Source organism: Mirounga angustirostris, unplaced genomic scaffold (assembly GCF_029215605.1).
Source record: "Mirounga angustirostris isolate CCGP_5_RB_7025 unplaced genomic scaffold, mMirAng1.0.hap1 SCAF_6, whole genome shotgun sequence".
In the NCBI taxonomy this organism is placed as follows: domain Eukaryota; kingdom Metazoa; phylum Chordata; class Mammalia; order Carnivora; family Phocidae; genus Mirounga; species Mirounga angustirostris.
In genome coordinates, this window is record NW_026991714.1 from 153,875,870 (window position 1) to 153,892,974 (window position 17,105).

A 17,105-nucleotide genomic window follows, 5' to 3' on the forward strand; every position below is an offset into this window, starting at 1 on the left:
ACCTGCTGCCTGGACCAGCAAACCCTGAGTGGCACTGAGAAAAGACAGAATGACAAAGGTGTGAGCAAGCCCTACAGCTGGCGAGACCGAGGGACAGTGCTGGGGAGCACTCAGCAGGCTGTCCTGTGGGGGAAGGAGCTGGGAGTGGGGACACCGGCCTGGGGCCTGCAGGAGGAGGGTCAGGGATGGTGGTGTGCATGACGCCGGCAGGGAGCGGGCGCAGATCCTGGAGGACCCCTGAAGATCAGCACCCCAGGGGAAGGGGACACAGAGGTTAGCCCCCTGCCTGGAGCACCCCTCCCTCCAGCTCGTGGTCACTCAGCTCAGCTCAGTGAGGGTGCTGGACGGTCTCCTGTCCTCCTTCATGCCACCACCCTGCCCCTCTGTCCAGGCTTGCCAGCCCTTGGTGACTCTTGGGCAGGCCAGGCCAAGGGCTGGGCACTGGGTAGGCCCGGTGGAGGCCTCAGTGCCCGCAGCAGAAAGCAAAGGCTTTAGGGACCAAGTCCAGAGACCTAGGGAGGAAGCTCCAGCCCTGTTTTCCCTTAGCCGGGGGTCACTCCGTAGCCCTTCCACAGCCACGCTAGGCCGCCTGTGGGCAGCTCGCAGTGGGCAGCCACTCTCAGCCCCCGCTGCTTGGGGCCGTTCTGTCTAGAACCTGCATGTGTAGGGTTGGCCTTTGAAGGGGACACTTAGAGGAGAGAGCACTGGGTCAGGAAGGAGTCAGCACATGGGGTCAGCACACAGGCCCTCTGGGCTGATTCCACCTTCCCAAGGACATCTGCGTTTTCATCAGAGGCTCTGTGGCGGGTAGCAGGTGAGTTGGCTGGGCTGGGAGGGATGGTCTGCGGGGAGCAGGACCCCCTAACAGTCACCCTTTAAATTCCAGATCAAAGTCCTCTCTGCACATCCCTTTGTTCTGCCTTGTGCAGACTGGGTTTCTGAAAATGGCTTCCAACTCCACTTAGTGCCCAGCACACAGCCCAGCAGGGGCAGAGGCTGAGAGAAGACGGGGCAGGGCGGGGGGGGGGGGGCGCTTTCTCACCTGTTCTCCCCGACTCAGCTGTGCAGCATGGGTCTGCACACCCTCCACGGCCTCTGTGGGCCCCTCCCTGCCCCAGCAAACACTCCCTGTCCCGCCCAGCTCCCCCCGCCAGACTGCTGATCCTGCGAATGCCTGGGACTGACCCCAGAAGCCCCCACCTCCCCACCATATGGCATGCTCTTCAGAAGGTCCCCTTCTGTGTGCACCCCAGCACCCAGCACCTCTGCCCAAGCTGCCCCGTGAGGCCCCTTCTCCCCAGGGGACTGCCTGCTCACTCAAGCATCCCCTCCAGGGCACCTTTTCCAGAGGCCTCCTGTCTGCACGGAGCTCCCTGGGCACACAGGGACATGCTCACACCTGGAATGTCCCCAGCAGTCCTGGAGCCGACTCAAACCCCAGCAACCTGGTTCACGGTGGTGTCCCGAATGCCCAGAAGGCATATGGGGCATGCTTGGCACCTGCCACCAAGGATGACCTGGCATTTCTGCCCCCAAGCCAGCCCTACCTAGCTCTGGAGTGGGGAGGCTGCAAAGGCCTGTGGGTGCAGAGGCTCCCTGTGGGGGCCCCACAGTGACAGGGAGGGAGCCCGCTGACCCAGAATGGGTGGCCATGTTGAGGTGCCTGAGGCCTGCCAGTGGAGTCCCTCACTCCCCAAAGGACGGCTGGTGTCTGCTGGAACCCCCAGCCACACAGAGAACAGGTGCCCCCTGGGCTCCCAGGCCTCCCCTAGGGCTCCCTGGGCCTTGATCCTCAGCCCTGTCAAACTGGGGGCTGGGAGGCACTGCCTGCTCCCGGCGGGCCCCCTGACTCCGCCCGGGCTCCCCTCTGCCTGCTGCCCGCGTCGCGCGGCCGCCGCCGGAGGGCGAGTAGGAGCGGCGCCACTGCGGGCCCCGACAGTCCCCGGCGGCGCCAGGGGTGGCGGCCACAGCGCAGGTCGGAGCTGGGCGGGGCCGTGCGCGGGCTCCAGGCGGGAGGGGGGCGGTGGAGGGGCGGGGCCTGGCGGCGTCCGGGTCGTCAGGACAACCCAATGACCCGCCAATCTCCTGTGCCCAGCCAGGCGCAGCAAGCCCGGCTCAGGGGACCAGCCGGCCGAGTCGGGCCGGGCTGGGCCCGGGGCAAGGTCACCGCAACAGGCCGGCCCTGGGGGCTCTGTCGGTTACGGGGTCCCGAGCCAGGTGCGGGATGCGCAAAGGCTCGGGATAGTCGAGAGTCTTGCTGGGCTGGAGGCGCGCGGGAGCACCGGGCCCGGGGAGGGGTCCCAGGTGGGGCCCACGTCTGCTCGGCGCCTGCGCCTCCCATTCCCCCCAGCCGGACAGCTGCGCGCGTGGGGGAGCCCCGCTCTCGCTCGGGAAAGGCAGTCCTTTCCGCTGTGAACGCCCCGTGGGGCCCCTGCCCCTCTGGGCACGGCGGGGTCGCACGCAACCTGCAGTTTCCCCAGCGACCCGGGGCGCGCGACCGAGACCGGCAGACGGATCCCCCTCCCCAACGCCGTCGCGGGCCACGGCCAGGCGCACAGGCAGCCCTGAGCCAGGCGCGCGCCCTCTGGTCCCCCGGGGATGCGCCGAGCACAAGAGGGCCGCCAAGTGCCCCCTCCGAGGCGAGGGTTAGCGTGGGCCGCCGCGGGGCGCCCGCCGGTGTCCCCTCGGCGCCCGCGTCTCCGCGGCCCGGCCCGACCGGCTTCCTGCTCGCGTCGCCGGGACTTCCTCCCCGCAGTGCCGGGTGGCCACCGGGCGCCTGACCAGGCGCGGGGGCGCGGGGGCGCGGGGGCGCGGGGAGGAGGGGGCCGGGCAGGGCCGGGAGTGAGGGGGGGCGGGGGGGGCCTGGAGCAGGGGTCCTGAGCTCAGGCCCGCAGGTCCTCTCGGCGGGCGCTCGCGGCCGCCGGGCCCAGGGGAGGGCGCAGCCCTGCCCGTCCCGGGGTCCGCAGCGCGCTTCCGCGCCGGCTCCCAGGCGCCCGGCCCCGGGCCGCGCTCGCGGGCGGGGTGCCCCGCGCGCCCCTCCCGCCGCCCCGGCCCGCTCGCGGCGGCCGCCCCGAGCGGAGCTTTGTGACGTCAGGCGGCCGGCGGGCGGCGTCACGCGCGGGCTGACCCGGCGGCGGCGGCGGGGCGGGGGCGGGGGCGCGCGGGCCGGGACGCGGCGCGGGAGCATGGAGCCGCGGGCCGGCTGCCGGCTGCCGGTGCGGGTGGAGCAGGTCGTCAACGGCGCGCTGCTGGTCACCGTGAGCTGCGGCGAGCGCAGCTTCGCCGGGATCCTGCTGGACTGCACGAAAAAGTGAGCGGGGGGGGCGCGGGCCCCGGGGCGCCCGAATCTCCCGGGACGTCCCCACCCCCACCGCGCCGGCGGGCCCGGGGCGCGGACCGGCCCCAGGGCGGGGGCGGCGCGGCGCCCGCTTTCGGTTTCCCGAGTCCGGGCTCCGGGGCGCGCGAGTGCGGCCGCCGCTCGGGGGCCCAAGTGGCTCTCAAAGTCGTCGCGACTTGCCGGGCGGGAGCGGCGGTGGGCGCCGAGGGGCGCGGGCGCGGGCGCACCGCCCGTGTCCCCGCGCCGCCGCCGCGTGCCGCCGGCTCCCCAACTCCGCGCGTCTGCCATAATTAACGCACTTTTCTTTGTTCAGACGCACTGTTGAATTCGGCTGTTGCCAGAATTGTCATCGGTTGGGGGGTGGCGGGGGAGTGGGTTCAGACGAGCGCCGGAAGTGCCCTGCCAGTCACTCACGAGCGGGGGTGCCCGCCTGATGTCCCGCGGCCCCCAGGCTCCTAGGAGCCACTCGGGGCCCTGGGCTGCTGGCACGCAGTTGTGTCCGGCCGTGGGATTCAAACACAGTGTTTGGTGGTGGTGGGTGGGGGAGCCCCTGGCAGCGTAGGAGTGAGAACATACAGGTGGCGGTGCTGGGCAGGGGGTTGGTGGCGGGAGCCCTGCTTTCTCCGGTGGAAGGGGTCCCTGGGCAGGCCTGGGGGCACATCATCCTGAGACGCACCTGTGCGCCCACTGCAGGGACTCAGCAGCAGGAAGAGTCTCCTGGTTACAGTGTCACATGGTAGTGAGCTGTCTCACAGATAAATGATTAGGCATTAATCAGGCCCTAATGTCTTAGTGCTCCTGCTGGGCCTTATCTGGAGGCTGCAAGCAATAAATGCCTCCCCTTGCAGAGGCCCAACTTTTTGCCTCCGAGGGGCCCAGATTTTGTGGCAGTCGCCTGGACGTGGCAGGAAGACCATCACTCTTCAACAGTTAAGCTGCTGCTATTCTCTCTCCATTAGATGGGCCAGAAACCATTTATGCACAAGTCATGTGATTTAACATATGGCCTCCCGGGTGACTGTCGCCCCACTCTGCCCTGGAGACCACGGAGGGTGCTTGGCGGGACCAAGGGGTGGGGCTGGGGTGGGGGGGGGGCTGCAGCAAAGCCACCTGGAAGCTGCCAAGCCTGTGCCCTGCGGGGTCAAGGTCTCATGCCAGTGAAGGCCACCACTTCCTCCCTCTGGCGGGAGGGCCCGCTGGGGCCTGTTCCTGCTCCTGGGTCTGCGCAGGGCTGTGCCTGGCCGGGCCTTTCCTCCTTGGTGAGGGGCATTGCCGCAGAGGATCCCTCCTCCGTTTTCTGGGCTCCCCAACTCAGGACAGGGGAGGCTGTGGGCCCCTCTGACTTGTGGGGGGGAATGTCGGTGGGGGAGGCAGCCTGGCCTCCCTTTCTGTCTGCCTCCACCCCCTGCCCCCCACCCAGGCTGGGGCTAACCTGGCTTGGAGATCAGCACTCCCCTCGTGGAAGGAAGCCGGCCGGGCTGGGCTCCCCAGCATGGGAACTGGCAGCCGTAGACTCGTGGGCGTCAGCCCTGCCAGGGCCACGTTCAGCTGTAACCGGAGCCACCCACAGAACCCGGGCCTCGGTGGGTGCAGCTCTGCTTCGCACGGGCTCCTGCTGCAGCCCCAGCACCTCCAACCCACCACTGCTCCGTCCGAAACGGCCCCGGCCTGCCCTCATCCCCCCTTTGCTTACCGCCCCGACTTCACCCTGTCTTCTGTTCTGGGCCCACAGTGTTAAGAGTTCAGTGCTCCTGTTACAGCCCGTTCATCAGGTGGGGTCCATTGGCAACTTATAACCTGGCCTGGGTGTTCTGGGCGGTGGGTGTCTGGCCTTGAGCTGCAGGGTCCATAGCCTTCCCGAGGCCAGTTTCTCCTCCGTGCCTGCCCCCCTTCATCTGTGACAGTGGCGGGGCTGCTCCCTCGGTGGGGGCCCCATCCTGGGTGTGGGTCCTGCCCAGCCAAGCCCAGCAGCTGGGAGCTCCGATTGGGAACTTCCGGGTCCCAGTGCAGTGGAGTTGGGCAGACTGTGTTCGGGGTAGCCCAGCCACAGCTGTTGGTGTGTGGCCAGGCACACACCAGGAACTGTCATTTAGCAGTGGCTTCCAGAGCTGGTGCGCAGACCTGGAGGACGGGAAGCCCCATGTGGCGGTAAATTCATTCCCATGTCTCCTGCAAGGTCGGAGCCGTCCCAGGGGAGGGGCCCTTCGCGCAGGTCCCGTTCTCTGTCCTGGAGCAGGGCCCAGCAAGCAGGGTGACTCACTGGGTCTTTGGGAGGCGGTATCCCCTCCCTTGGCACCCTGGGAGGTGGCTTCTCTTCCCCAAATGTTCGCAGAGGAAAAGAGCTCCCCGAGGCCTCCAAGGTCTCAGCAAGTGTGTGGTGCTGCCTCCTCCCCCCGCGAGTCTTGAACCTGCTGCCAAGCTGCTTTGTGATCTGAGGGAATACACTCAGCTGCTTGGTGCCCACCCTCATGCATCCCCCTGCATTCATCGACTCCCCACTGTGTACCTGGGCTGAGTGCCAGGCACCCCGCTCTGCACGCACGATCCTTCTAGTCTCCCTACAAGGCCGTGATTCCTTCTGGTGTAGTAAGGATACCAATGTCCCAGGCCTGCCTTGACCCCACGGGCTCAGACTGGGGTTCAGGGTGGGTGTGGGCATTGTTTTGTGGGTGGTTTGGGGGTATACCTCTGGCTGAGGCATGGCCCAAGGACAGCAGAAGCCCGGTGAAGGAAGGTCTCATGGACAGTAGGAGTGACGACCAGCTGCCCATCAGGTCTGACAAACCCCGAGGCCCCCGGCCTTCATCTCTGAGCTGGTGTTTTTCAAACTTCCCCAGTTGTGAGTCATCCAGGGTGCGATTACCATACAAGACTTCTGGGCCTTTGTGGCCCACACCCCACCCTGGGAGGTTGGGGCTCCAGCTTCTGTAGCCAGCCAGTCAGGAATCCCAGCAGGCCCGTCCCTGGACAGGAGAGCACCCTTGTTCCATCCGGGGCGCACTCCCACTGGTGACCGGTGCCGGGATGGGTCGCTGGACAAATAAGGATAGACACCTGTTCCAGGTCCTACTGGGCATGTCCTCCCTATCCTCAGGGAGCCAGAGGGACTGAGAGCAGGGTGCCCAGTGTAGCATAGTGTAGTGTGACCCCCAGCAGGCAGACAGCTGCCTCACAGGGGACCTGGCCAGTGGGGAGGTGAGGGGGGGGTGTGGAATGGGGGAGCCACCGGATGGCGTAGAGAGGGATGTAGTCAGCTGCTGTGGTGGTTAAACCTTTGAGTCCAGGACTCGGGGGGCCAGATGTGCTAGCCTGGCTCCGTGGCTTGCCCCAGAGAGCCTGGGTCTACCATGGGGGAGGGGCAGCCTCCCATGTGTGGCCTTAGACCAGGGACCACGCTGGTATCCAGGCTGTGACTTCCCCGGCCAACCTGTTTTCCCCAACTCCCTGAGCAGAGGTGGGCCTGGAGGCCCGGTGAGGCTGCCCTCTCCAGCCTCCCTTTCCCACGTGAACCTGCTCCCGTCCGTCCCTCGGGGCTGCCGGCCTGGTGGGGGGGGGGGGGGGGCGGACTGCGGTATATTTTCTAAACTAACATGTGGGACGCGGGGAGCCCGGCCACAGAGTGGGCCTTGCCGTCTGGACTCAGGTCTGCCCTGGGGCCACAGGCTCCTGGCTACATGGTGCTCCCTGCAGGTGCCTGAGATGGACCCTGGGGTGTTTCTGGTCCAGAAGCCACATTTCTTCACCTCTTTACTGGACACCAGGATTGCCTCTCCCCGTGGGAGGATGAGGAAGGGAGGTCCAGGGCAAACGTGGACCCGGCTGGGGTCAGAGGCTGCTGTGGGGTTCCATAGCCACTTGGGTCCCGAGTCTGCAGAGTGGGGAGGCCGCGGGGGCGGCCGGGAGCTCTGGCAGGCGGCGGGGCCAGCTCCTCCTGGCCGCGGGCCAGCTCAGGCCTGGCTGCTCTGGGGGTTTGCTGAGCTGCTTGCATGGGTGAGACTTCACGGGGGCGGGGGAGCTGAGGCCGGCCGCGGGTCTCCTGCCAAGGACTGCAGGCTAGGCTGCTTCTCTCTCCTGTGTCCGTGCAAATGGCCCTGCGTTCGTCTCGGTAGAGTGGGGACCTTCCGGGGAAGAACTACTCTGCTTTTGGGTCTGACCCCCATTGGAGTCTCCTGGGCTCTCAGTGTCCCCAGCCTTTCCTCGGATCTGAGGCTATTTGACCCTCCCCCAGCTCCCAAGGACTCTGTGCTGAGCTTTGTTTCAGGGTCCCCCAGTTTCCTGCACGGAGACCTTGGCCGGCCTGGCAGCCCAGTCCCCAGGGCCCCTCCCCACACACCTCTCTGTCCTTGGGGAGGGAACCAGCAGGAACCCTCAGCAGCACGGAGGGCAGGACGGTGCGGGGGCCTGGGCTCCTGGCCCGGGGCCTGGCAGGCTGTCTCTCCCTGCCAAGGCCCTGCGGTATCACCTGCCAGGCTGGCCGGGGCCTCCATCCCCGGGCACGAGCCAACGTCAGCACAGCCTGGCCTCACTGCGGGGCTGGGCCCTGTGGGCGAAACGCAGAGTGGTGCCACGCCTTGTGCCCTGGAGTCCAGCTGAGGTCGCCCCACTGGGGCAGGGTGCTGCCATCCTTGCCAGGGGGAGTGGCTGGTGCTGTGTGCGTGCCTGGACAGGGGTTCAGACCCCGACCGCCCCGGGCTTCCCTCCGCCCCCCATCCGTAAGCAGGGGATGGCCGAGCTGTGTGTGTCCTGGGGCTGTGTGGAGGGTTCGGGCGCTGAAGCCCGCAGTCCGGGGAGGGAGCCATCCCCGAGCTGCTGTTTACCCACCAGGGGTGTGGGCGTGGCCTAGGCGGGGCGTGGCCTGGGCAGGGCCCGCCCCGGGAAGGAAGTGTGGCGGCTGCATGCCGTGCCAGAGTCACGGGGCTGCCACCGGGTCCTCAGCAGGGTGCCACCCCCGGGGGGGGGGGGGCTGCAGCTGACCTCTGGAAGCCCCCCCGCACCCCGCCCAAGGCAAGAGCCCCCCCATAGGCCGAGGGCGCCTGCACACAAGGGCAGGGACGCGCCTGCTCTCCAGGCTCCCAGTGCTCTGTGAAGCCAAGGCCAGTGTCCAGTTTGACCTGCCAGGGCAGGGAGGGGTCACTGCCTGACCGGCCTGTGCCCAGGGGCCATGCCTTAGAGCTGTGGCTCAGGTCAGGGCCTGGATCTCTGTCCCAAACATGCAGGGACTCCCTGAGGGGGGTTGTGCGCCATAAACCGGGGACAAAAACCTCCCTGGACCCAACTTTGGGGCCTTCGGGAATAGGGGGACTTTCCACCACCCCCCACCAACACCCCCGCTCCAGCCTGCCTGTAGCAGGAGAGGACTGCACAACCCCCAGGGTGGGCTGGCTCCTGCAGAGGAGGGTTCTGGGGGGACGACGGGTTAGTTTGGGTAGAGGGTGATGGGAAAGTGGCTGTCCAGGGGTTTTGCTTTTGGGGTGCCCTGGGCCCCAGCCTGGCAGGAGGGGGTCTGCACTGGCACAGACTTGGGGGCAGGGGGCAGGGGAGTCTCACGAGCAGGCTGACCGCAAAGAAGCCTGGGGGGGTGGGGATGCAGATGAAGGGGAGGGTATGAGTGAGCGCCCCCCCCCCCCCCGTTCATGGTCTGAGTGCCTGCAAAAGTGGGCAGAAGTAGGCTTTGGGGGGCCTTGGGAACAGCCCTCCAGGTCTAGGCATGTGGATCCTGCCTGGCATGTGGACCCCTCCTTGCTGTGGGACCCCTGTGGTCTATAGACCTGCCGACAGGGTGTCCTCTTAGAGGTCCTGCAGCCTTCCCTGTGGCCCTTGTCTTACGCCCACAGGGTGGCAGTTGGGGTGCTCTCTGCCTCAGCCTTAGCTGGGGTACCCACTCAGTGTAGGGGCCAGTGTGCCATCCAGGTGTTGCCCGCGGGGCCGAGGCTGTCCCTTGAGGGGCTCCTTGGGGGCCTCTTGCACTGCGGGTCTTCTGGATGTCACCCTCTGGCAGGGCACCACTGCTGCCCGGGGTGGGGACCCCCTGGCCTCCCCTCTCTCCTTGCTAACACCCCCTGCATCGGAGGCCCCTTCGTGGGGTGCTGTGGGTTACATGGAGGGGACCCTGACACCCCTCACAGCAAGGGGCAGTGAGCATGTGGCCCAGGAGCTCAGGGTGAGTGAATGCGTGTGCCTTCGTATGAGCACAAGTTTAGCGCTCAAGAGTTTTTAGCTGCTTTTGAATGCCCGGCAAAAGAACCAGGGGCTGACTTCTGTGTGGGGTCCAGTCCTGGCTCTGATGCCCGGGGACTCAGGGTGACGTTTGCTGACACACCTGCCTGTCACGACCGCGGTTGGGGGTGTGGGCAGCTTTGGGCAGGGGCTTGTCTCCCACACCTGGACTCCGGCAGACTTTCCATAGCGGGCCGCACAGCACCTGTTTTGGGCCTGGCTTCCGTGCAGCTCGGGAAGACCGCCAGGGCAGCCCGAGCGAGCAAGCGTGGCTCTGTGCCGGTAAATCCTGACTTAGAAAACCGGCGCTGGCTGCTGGGGCCGTGGGGTCTGTGCACCCAGTGCCAGGTGAGGGAATGACCCGGGGCCCCCTTTCCCACCGCTGGTCCGCAAGAGTCTGAGCCCATCCTAGTGTGGAAATCCACCAGTGCCGGATTCCCACGATGGCTGAGATGCAGGAAGCCGTGTGCACACGCAGTCAGCACCTACGTAGGGAAAGGACTCTGCTGCCGCTTGGTCAGCCAGGACGCAGGGCCTGGGGCTGCAGGGGTCGCAGCACAAGCCGTCCCAGGCCACAGGGCAGGTGAAGAGCCACATGCCCAGAGGAGGATGAGGAGGGGATGGTGGGGCTCATCAGCCACCAGAGCACAATCCCACCGGGGAGGGAGCTGGGTGGTCCCTCTCCCCAGCTGGCCCTACTGCTCCCCCCACCGCCTTTTCCCTTCCTCTTGGCCACAGGTTACGGGCAGGTCAGCCCTCTGGCCACACAAAGGGCAGGAGCAGGCTGCCCGGGCCAGGTGGCCATGGACCTTTGTTTGCTGGACTCTCTGGTCATGAAGAGAAGACGTGAGCCCCTTGCCACCACCCCCCCCGCCCCACCCACGAGGACTTTAGATTCAGGGCATGGCCACAGGTAGATGAGAACCTGATGGGAAGGAGGAAAACTACAGTTTCCAGGCTTTTCCCATGAACTTGAATTAAACAAAAATGGGGCAGTGTTTGCATGCAGACCTGCCACCATGTTTATTAGTTCGTCAATCTCGTGGCCCTGAAGACCATGGGGAGGCGATGCCCTCCGTCCCGTCTGTGCCCGGCTCCCGGCCCTGGCGCTTGGGGGCTGTGCGGGGGGCGGTGATGTCATGGACGGTCGGCCCTTCTCAGCTTGCCTGGATGCTTCTGGAGAACAGCAAATGGGGAAACCATTTGAAAATTGAAACAGTGGAAGCGTCCATCTGTCATTTCTACTCTGGTCAGATTCGAAGTGGGGAGTGGGGACAGAAGTGTCGTGTTCTAAGCCTTGTTTCCCGCAACTTGGTGGAAGTCTGCTTTTGTGCTTACAAAAACAACAGCTTTTAGCTGAAGCGGTCTTGCGAGATTGCATCACGTTTGTTGAAAAGTCATGGTGCTCGCCACTGGAGAAAGGTATGGAGTATTGGGCTGGTTTTTTACTATTTCTATGTTTTCCTGCTGCACCGTGGGTCACTGGTCAATTAGATGCAGCGACATCCACAGCATGGGGCCTCGGGGATGGCCCTCCCCTCTGGAAGGCGCTCTGCCCGCTGACGTTCATCAACAACCCCCCGCAGGTGCACAAGACCCCCGCCCCCCAAGGTGCCCAGAGGAGGCTGCGTGGCCCAGCACTTCGCCGGGAGAGAGCAGGCCTCTAGCTGGGCAGGTCCCGGCTGGGGAACCCTATGGGAGCCACCCTACCCTTGGCCTTGGCTGTGGGGGTCTCCATGGGAGGGAGGTGGGTCTCCTGCCCTCTCTCGTCCCCTTCCCGTGGGTCACATGGCCTCGTCGATGCCGCTTGGCTCACTCCCCTCCTGGAGCTGGAGTCCTGAGGGAAGGGCCTGGCAGTGCCAGGCAGGAGGGGTGGTCCTTTGAGGTTGCGGTGGGCAGGGCTGGTGTGGCTGTCACCTTCACCTGCAGGCAGTGAAGACTGTTGGGACCGACTCAGCATTTAGGAGGGAGTGGGCTCTGGCTGACACCTGTCCTCTGTCCATGGCCGCCATGGCAGCCCCCACCCCCGGACACCCTCGCACATGGCAGGCACCTGGGCCCATGGGTAGCATGCTTGGGGTCTTCCCTCGGGGAGGAAGAAAGTGGGTGGACAAGGCCGGTGACCAGGGGCCACTGGCCACAGAGCAGCCCCCCACACAGGCCCAGTCAGGCCATGTCACAGCACCCCAGACTCCCCAGACCCTGTTCTCAGGCTTCCAGGGCCCCCACGCCTACACTGGGTCTTGGGAGGTCTCCAGCTGCGAGCCCACGTGAACGGAGATATGGACACCGGTGCCTGACAGACCTGAGAGGTGGCCTTCATGCTGGTCCCCAGGCTTCATAGAGCACATGCCTTCCCCTGGGATGCCCCAGATGGGGGACACGCAGGGGCGTTTGCCCCTGTTCAGAACCTGGAGGCACCTGAAGATGCTCGGGGCACATGCCAGTGCCCAGATCCCGCCGGGCCCCTGGGGGTGGGGACTGGGTGCAGCGGTGTCCTCATGGTCCTGACTGTCCCCTTCTGTCTCCCCACTGCCAGGTCCGGCCTCTTCGGCCTGCCCCTGTCGACTCCGCTGCCCCAGCCCGAGGACCCCCCTGTCAACGGCTGCCACGGCCCGGCCCCCAAGGAGCAGGACGGAGAGGCGATGCAGCTAGGGACGGGCCCTCCGCCGCCTCCCTGTGGGGAACAGCCCCCCGAGACCGCAGACCCCAAGCCGCCCCCACCCCTTGTGCCACCGTTCCCGCCGTATTTCGAAGGCGCTCCCTTCCCTCCCCCGCTCTGGCTGAGAAGCACCTACCGACAGTGGGTACCGCAGCCGCCACCCCGGACCATCAAGAGGACCCGCCGACGCCTGTCCCGTAACCGCGACCCAGGCCGGCTCGCCCTGAGCCCCATCCGCCTGCGGCCGCGCCAAGTACTCTGTGAGAAGTGCAAGAGCACTCTGAGCCCCCCCGAGGCCAGCCCCGGCCCCCCAGCTGCCCCTCGGCCCCGCCGGAGGGTGGGCGGTGGCCCCGGCCCCAACAGGGAGCCCCGCAAGCTCGAGGACCCTGATGGTGGAGGGGACACGACGGCCACCAGCACGAGGAGAAGCAAGAGGGAAAGGCGGGAGGAGGACAAGGCCCAGGTCCCCCGGAGCCCGGCCATCAAGATCTCCTACAGCACGCCGCAGGGCAAAGGCGAGGTGGTGGAGATCCCCTCCCGCGTGCACGGGTCCCTGGAGCCCTTCTGCCCCTCCCAGGCCCTGCACGGGGGCAGCCAGGATCCCGGTGGGCCCTCCGCCTCTATCCCCAGGCTGAAGCTGACGCGTCCCGGGCCCCCTGGCACCGACCTGCCGCCCCCCAAGATCCGCTTGAAGCCCGACCCCCGGGGGGCTGGGGAGCGGGAACCCGTCTACAGGGCCGAGCTGGTGGAGGCGCTCAATGGCCACGGGCGAGGCCCCCGGGCCAGCTCACCCGCGCTCCTCGGCCACGGCTCTGCCGGCGGCGGGCTGCTGGACTCTTCTTCTGGAAGCTCTGGCGAGGATGAGGACTTCAAGCAGTGTCCCCCAGGCCAACACGGGCAAGAGAGCCTGGCTTTCCTCGCCACCTGCCCCAGGCGGGGCACAGAGTGTGCCAGCGAGTCAGTGTGGAGCAGCGACAGCCTGGACGAGTCCAAATCGTCCAGCTCGGAAGTCACATCACCAGACACGTGTGACCTGTCGTCAGGTGACGGTGCGTCTGGGCTGCGGTCCTCGTCCAAGGACGTGAGGCAGACAGTCCCACCGCTCACGGTCCGGCTGCACACGCAGAGCGTCTCCAAGTGCGTTACCGAGGACGGGAGGACGGTGGCCGTAGGGGACATTGTGTGGGGTAAGATTCACGGTTTCCCTTGGTGGCCAGCGCGTGTGCTTGACCTCAGTCTTAGCCAGAAGGAGGACGGGGAGCCCTCTTGGCAAGAAGCGAAAGTCTCGTGGTTTGGTTCTCCAACTACGTCGTTCTTGTCTACTTCAAAACTCTCCCCTTTCTCTGAGTTTTTCAAACTGAGATTTAACCGTAAGAAGAAGGGGATGTACCGCAAGGCTATCACGGAGGCTGCCAACGCCGCCGAGCACGTGGCCCCGGAAATAAGGGAGCTCTTAACCCAGTTTGAGACCTAACTCGGGCGACCAGGTGAGTGCGCGCCGGGGCTGGGCTCTGGCGGCCCTCTGCTCCCAGCCGCGGCCTCCGGCCACTTCCAGCGCCCGGCCGTTTGGAGAATTGTCCTGCTCATGGCCAGGGTCACTCAGCTTCGCCGGGCACCGGAGAGAGGCTTTCAAAGTAGCGGCCTCCGCGGCCCGTGCCCAGAACAGGCCCAGTTTGTGTTGCCGTGAAGGATCTGCTTACCCTTTTATCTGCCTTCCCACCCCAAGGAAGGAGCAGGTTTAAAGATGGCAGTCTTGACCGAGGGGTGGGGTGGGGGCTTCCTCGGGGGCCACGCACTCTGAGAGGACACAGCTTCCCCTCTCCCTGGACTGGAGCCGTGGCCCCTCTCCCTCCTGTTCCCAGGTGGGTCCTGACTCAGGAAGAAGGAAGGGCACTGAGCTGCAGGCCCTCAGATGCCACTCCGGTGGCCCTCGCCCCCCACCCTTCCGACCGGCCTGGCACCCGTGTGGGTCCTTCCTGGGCCTGTGGCGGCCAGGCGCTCTGGGCTCCCGGAGGTGGCTCTGGGCTGTGTTCCCGGGCCGGCGTCTTGCCCTCCGACTCCTCTCCAGGAGAACTTTGTAGGATCTTCAGCCACGGGCCTTAGGAGGGTCCTCCTTGGGTGTCTGTCCATGTGGACATACCACGTGGGGGTGTCAGGAAGTGGCTGAGGGACAGAGACTGCCTGCCGTGAGCGTCCCCTGGGACCCGGCACAGGGAAGTGCTGGGCATGGTCTCATCGAATGGCTGCCACCAGCTCTGGAGCCTGCGCACTAGGGGGTGTCCAGCGGGTCACTGGCCCTAGTGGGGACCTCCCGGAGCCAGCTCCCCTCCGTGGCCTCCCCCTTGGGAGGAGGTGGGTCCCGTGCAGGTGGCCTGGGCTGGACCAGAGGGTGTGTGGTGGGGTCCCTCCTTGGAGGTCAGGCCACGGCCGTCTTCCTGACCCCGTGGCCTAATGCCTGCAGAAACAGAGGTGCGGGGAGGCGGGGCTGTGCCCAGATCAGTGGTCCTCCATCCTAGCTGGGCCTCTGCCTTGGTTTCTGTGACCTTCAGCTGACCTTGCCTGGTCTGGTCCACCTGCCCATCCTCCTGTCTGGCACCATAGTCCCCAGCTCGAGCCCTCAGGCCTTAGCGGGGCTGGTGGATATGTGGTTGGGAAGGGGTTTGTGGGGCACCTGGCGTGACCCCCTCACTGCTGTGCCACATGGATTGGGGGGCCCAGGATTGAGAAAGCGATGATGATGAGGGGGGCACCGGGGCAGGGTCACAGCCGGGACTCTGGAAGCCTTGTCCCTACCCTTCCCCCCACTGCTTCCTGTGTCAGTCCCAGTCAAGTGCCCTGAATGACTCCCAGGGGTCCAGACACAAGCCTATCCTCTCCAGAACCAGGCATAGCCCCTGTGAGCTCTGGGTCTTCGTGTTGGGGCACAGCCATGGCACCAACCTGTTGGCATCGAGCCAGCGAGGGTCTCAAGTGGGGGCACCCTGTGGGGCCGTTGGCCGGCTCACCTGAGGGAAGGGGTCTGGAGAATGATCAGACGCAACTTCCTGCTCCGGGCATGTCCTGGGGGCCTGGGGACCCTCTGTGGGGTCCTGCCCATCTGTGTGCCGTCTGCCATCCCCAGCCCAGGCTCGCTGCCCACCAGGCCCCTCCTGCCTTTGGCCTGGTCGGGGGTCAGTGTGGAATCTGGGCACCTCTCCCACTTGCCCCTTTCCCGTGAGCTGTGGGCCGGTGTCGGCAAGGACGTGGTGAGCAGTCAGTCCTCAAGAGTGACCTTCAGATCCCTGGTCACAGTGGGCGCTTACTAGGGACTGTGAGCCCACCTGGGGGGCAGGGAGCCCCCCTCCCCTGGAGAACGTTGGCCAGCGTGTTCAGGGCTGGCTGTGTTTACCTGGAAGCAGAGGGAAGAATCTGGCCAGACGGGTTTCCCTGCTACAGGGGCTGTGCCCACAGACTGGCCTCTCCTCCCTCCCTCCCTGCCTCCCTCGCGGCCTCCCTCCCTCCCTCCCTCACCCTCTGGCTCTCTCTGTCTCTCTGCCTCTCCTTCTCTGTCTCTGTGTGTGTCTCGGTCTCTGGGCAGCACCATGCTTCCCCAGCAGTGCGTGGAGCTCTGGGAGCGTAGGATGCTGGATCTTTTTAGCACCAAAGCACAAAGCGGTTTTGGCAGATTGGCTTGAGTTTTGTGTTTTGAGGATGGAAGACTGCTCTGAGGGCCACACCAGCTGGTGTTTAATCGGCTGGCACTGGTGAGCGGCGCTCTCCTGGTGGATAAGTTTGCTTGTCCGTGATGCTGTTTGGGGGCCAGGCCCTTGGCCTGCTCCTTGAAGGGGAAACTGGGAACCGCCTTCTGTGGGGACGGTGGGCTTCTCTGGGCGAGCCAAGGGCCGCGGGGTCTGGTGCAGGGGGCTGCCCTGCAGAGCGTGTGTACAATGCTGATGGGGCTTGTCTGGTCGCTGGTAGCTGGCCCCCCGGGAGGAGGGCTGTGTGGGCCTGGAGCTCGGGCAGGGAGACCAGCCGGGGAAGCTTGTACTTTAGGCCATGTCCAGCCCAACAGGCGCCGCTGGCGGCCCCAAGGACATGGGTGTCTGCAGTGCCCCCCGGCGCCAGTCAGGGGGCATCCCAGCCGACCCCGCGGGGTCAGGGCCCTCCCAGGGACGTCGTGCCCAGCATCCAGTCCAGAGAGATTCCTCTGTCCCATCTTGCAGGGTGGCTGGAGGCTCAGCTGACTGGGGTGCCCCCAGGGACGTTCCGGAGAAGCGCCAAGCCGGCCTGGGACGTGGTGGCCAGGGCAGTGGTGAGAGGCCAGCCGGGGGCCTGGCTGGGCTCCAGTGAGAGGGCACAGTGGCCCTCAGCAGGGACTGCCCCCAGAGCACCAGTCCAGCCTGGGGGGACGTGGGCCTCCTCCTGAGGAAGGCCCTGACCTCCAGGGACAGACACAGGGCCGCCCGGCACTGGCCTGGCTGGTCGCCTGCTGCTCTGGCCCCAGCAGCCCAGCACTTCGGGCCTCATTTTCCCTGTCTGTCTCCGAGTGACGGACCTGCCTCTCGGGTTGGGTGGTGAGTGAGGGGTCCCCGGGGCGCCTGGTAGTGACCTGTCGGCGGCCGCCTTTGGAGGTGGCCACTGTGCCCTCTCTGGCTCCGTGGGGGCTGTTTTCACAGGGGCTCCTCCCGTGCCCTGCCCCCCCCACACAGGCTGTCAGGGCCCCCCAGGGAGGGCAGTGGGAGGGTCACAGGCTGCATTCCTGGGGTGGGGACGGGCTCATGCTCCTGGCTGGATGGGCGGGCATCCTCCTCCGACTTGGACCTTGAGGGGCTCGGCTGGCCAGAGGGCCTCGTCCTGCAGGTGGGGTGGGGACAGCCGAGAGTGTGGGGCCAGCCCCCCACCCTGAAAGGT

At 66.2% G+C, this 17,105-nt stretch overlaps 1 protein-coding gene across 4 annotated transcripts in view; it reads left to right on the plus strand.

Annotated features, from left to right (window-relative positions):
* Window positions 1-3,123: 3,123 nt before the first annotated feature.
* The window catches only part of PWWP2B (PWWP domain containing 2B), a 32,289-nt gene continuing 18,307 nt past the window's right edge, over window positions 3,124-17,105 (plus strand). Inside the window, exons 1-2 of one of the 4 annotated variants that reach the window (XR_008506410.2) lie at window positions 3,124-3,310; window positions 12,093-13,702. Coding sequence is in view for 3 of the 4 variants with exons in the window: in XM_045879111.3 (XP_045735067.1) it covers window positions 3,186-3,310; window positions 12,093-13,689 (1,722 nt within the window). In the remaining variant the exon portion in view is untranslated. The other 3 variants (XM_045879111.3, XM_054508477.2, XM_064595488.1) reach the window with 3 other exon arrangements.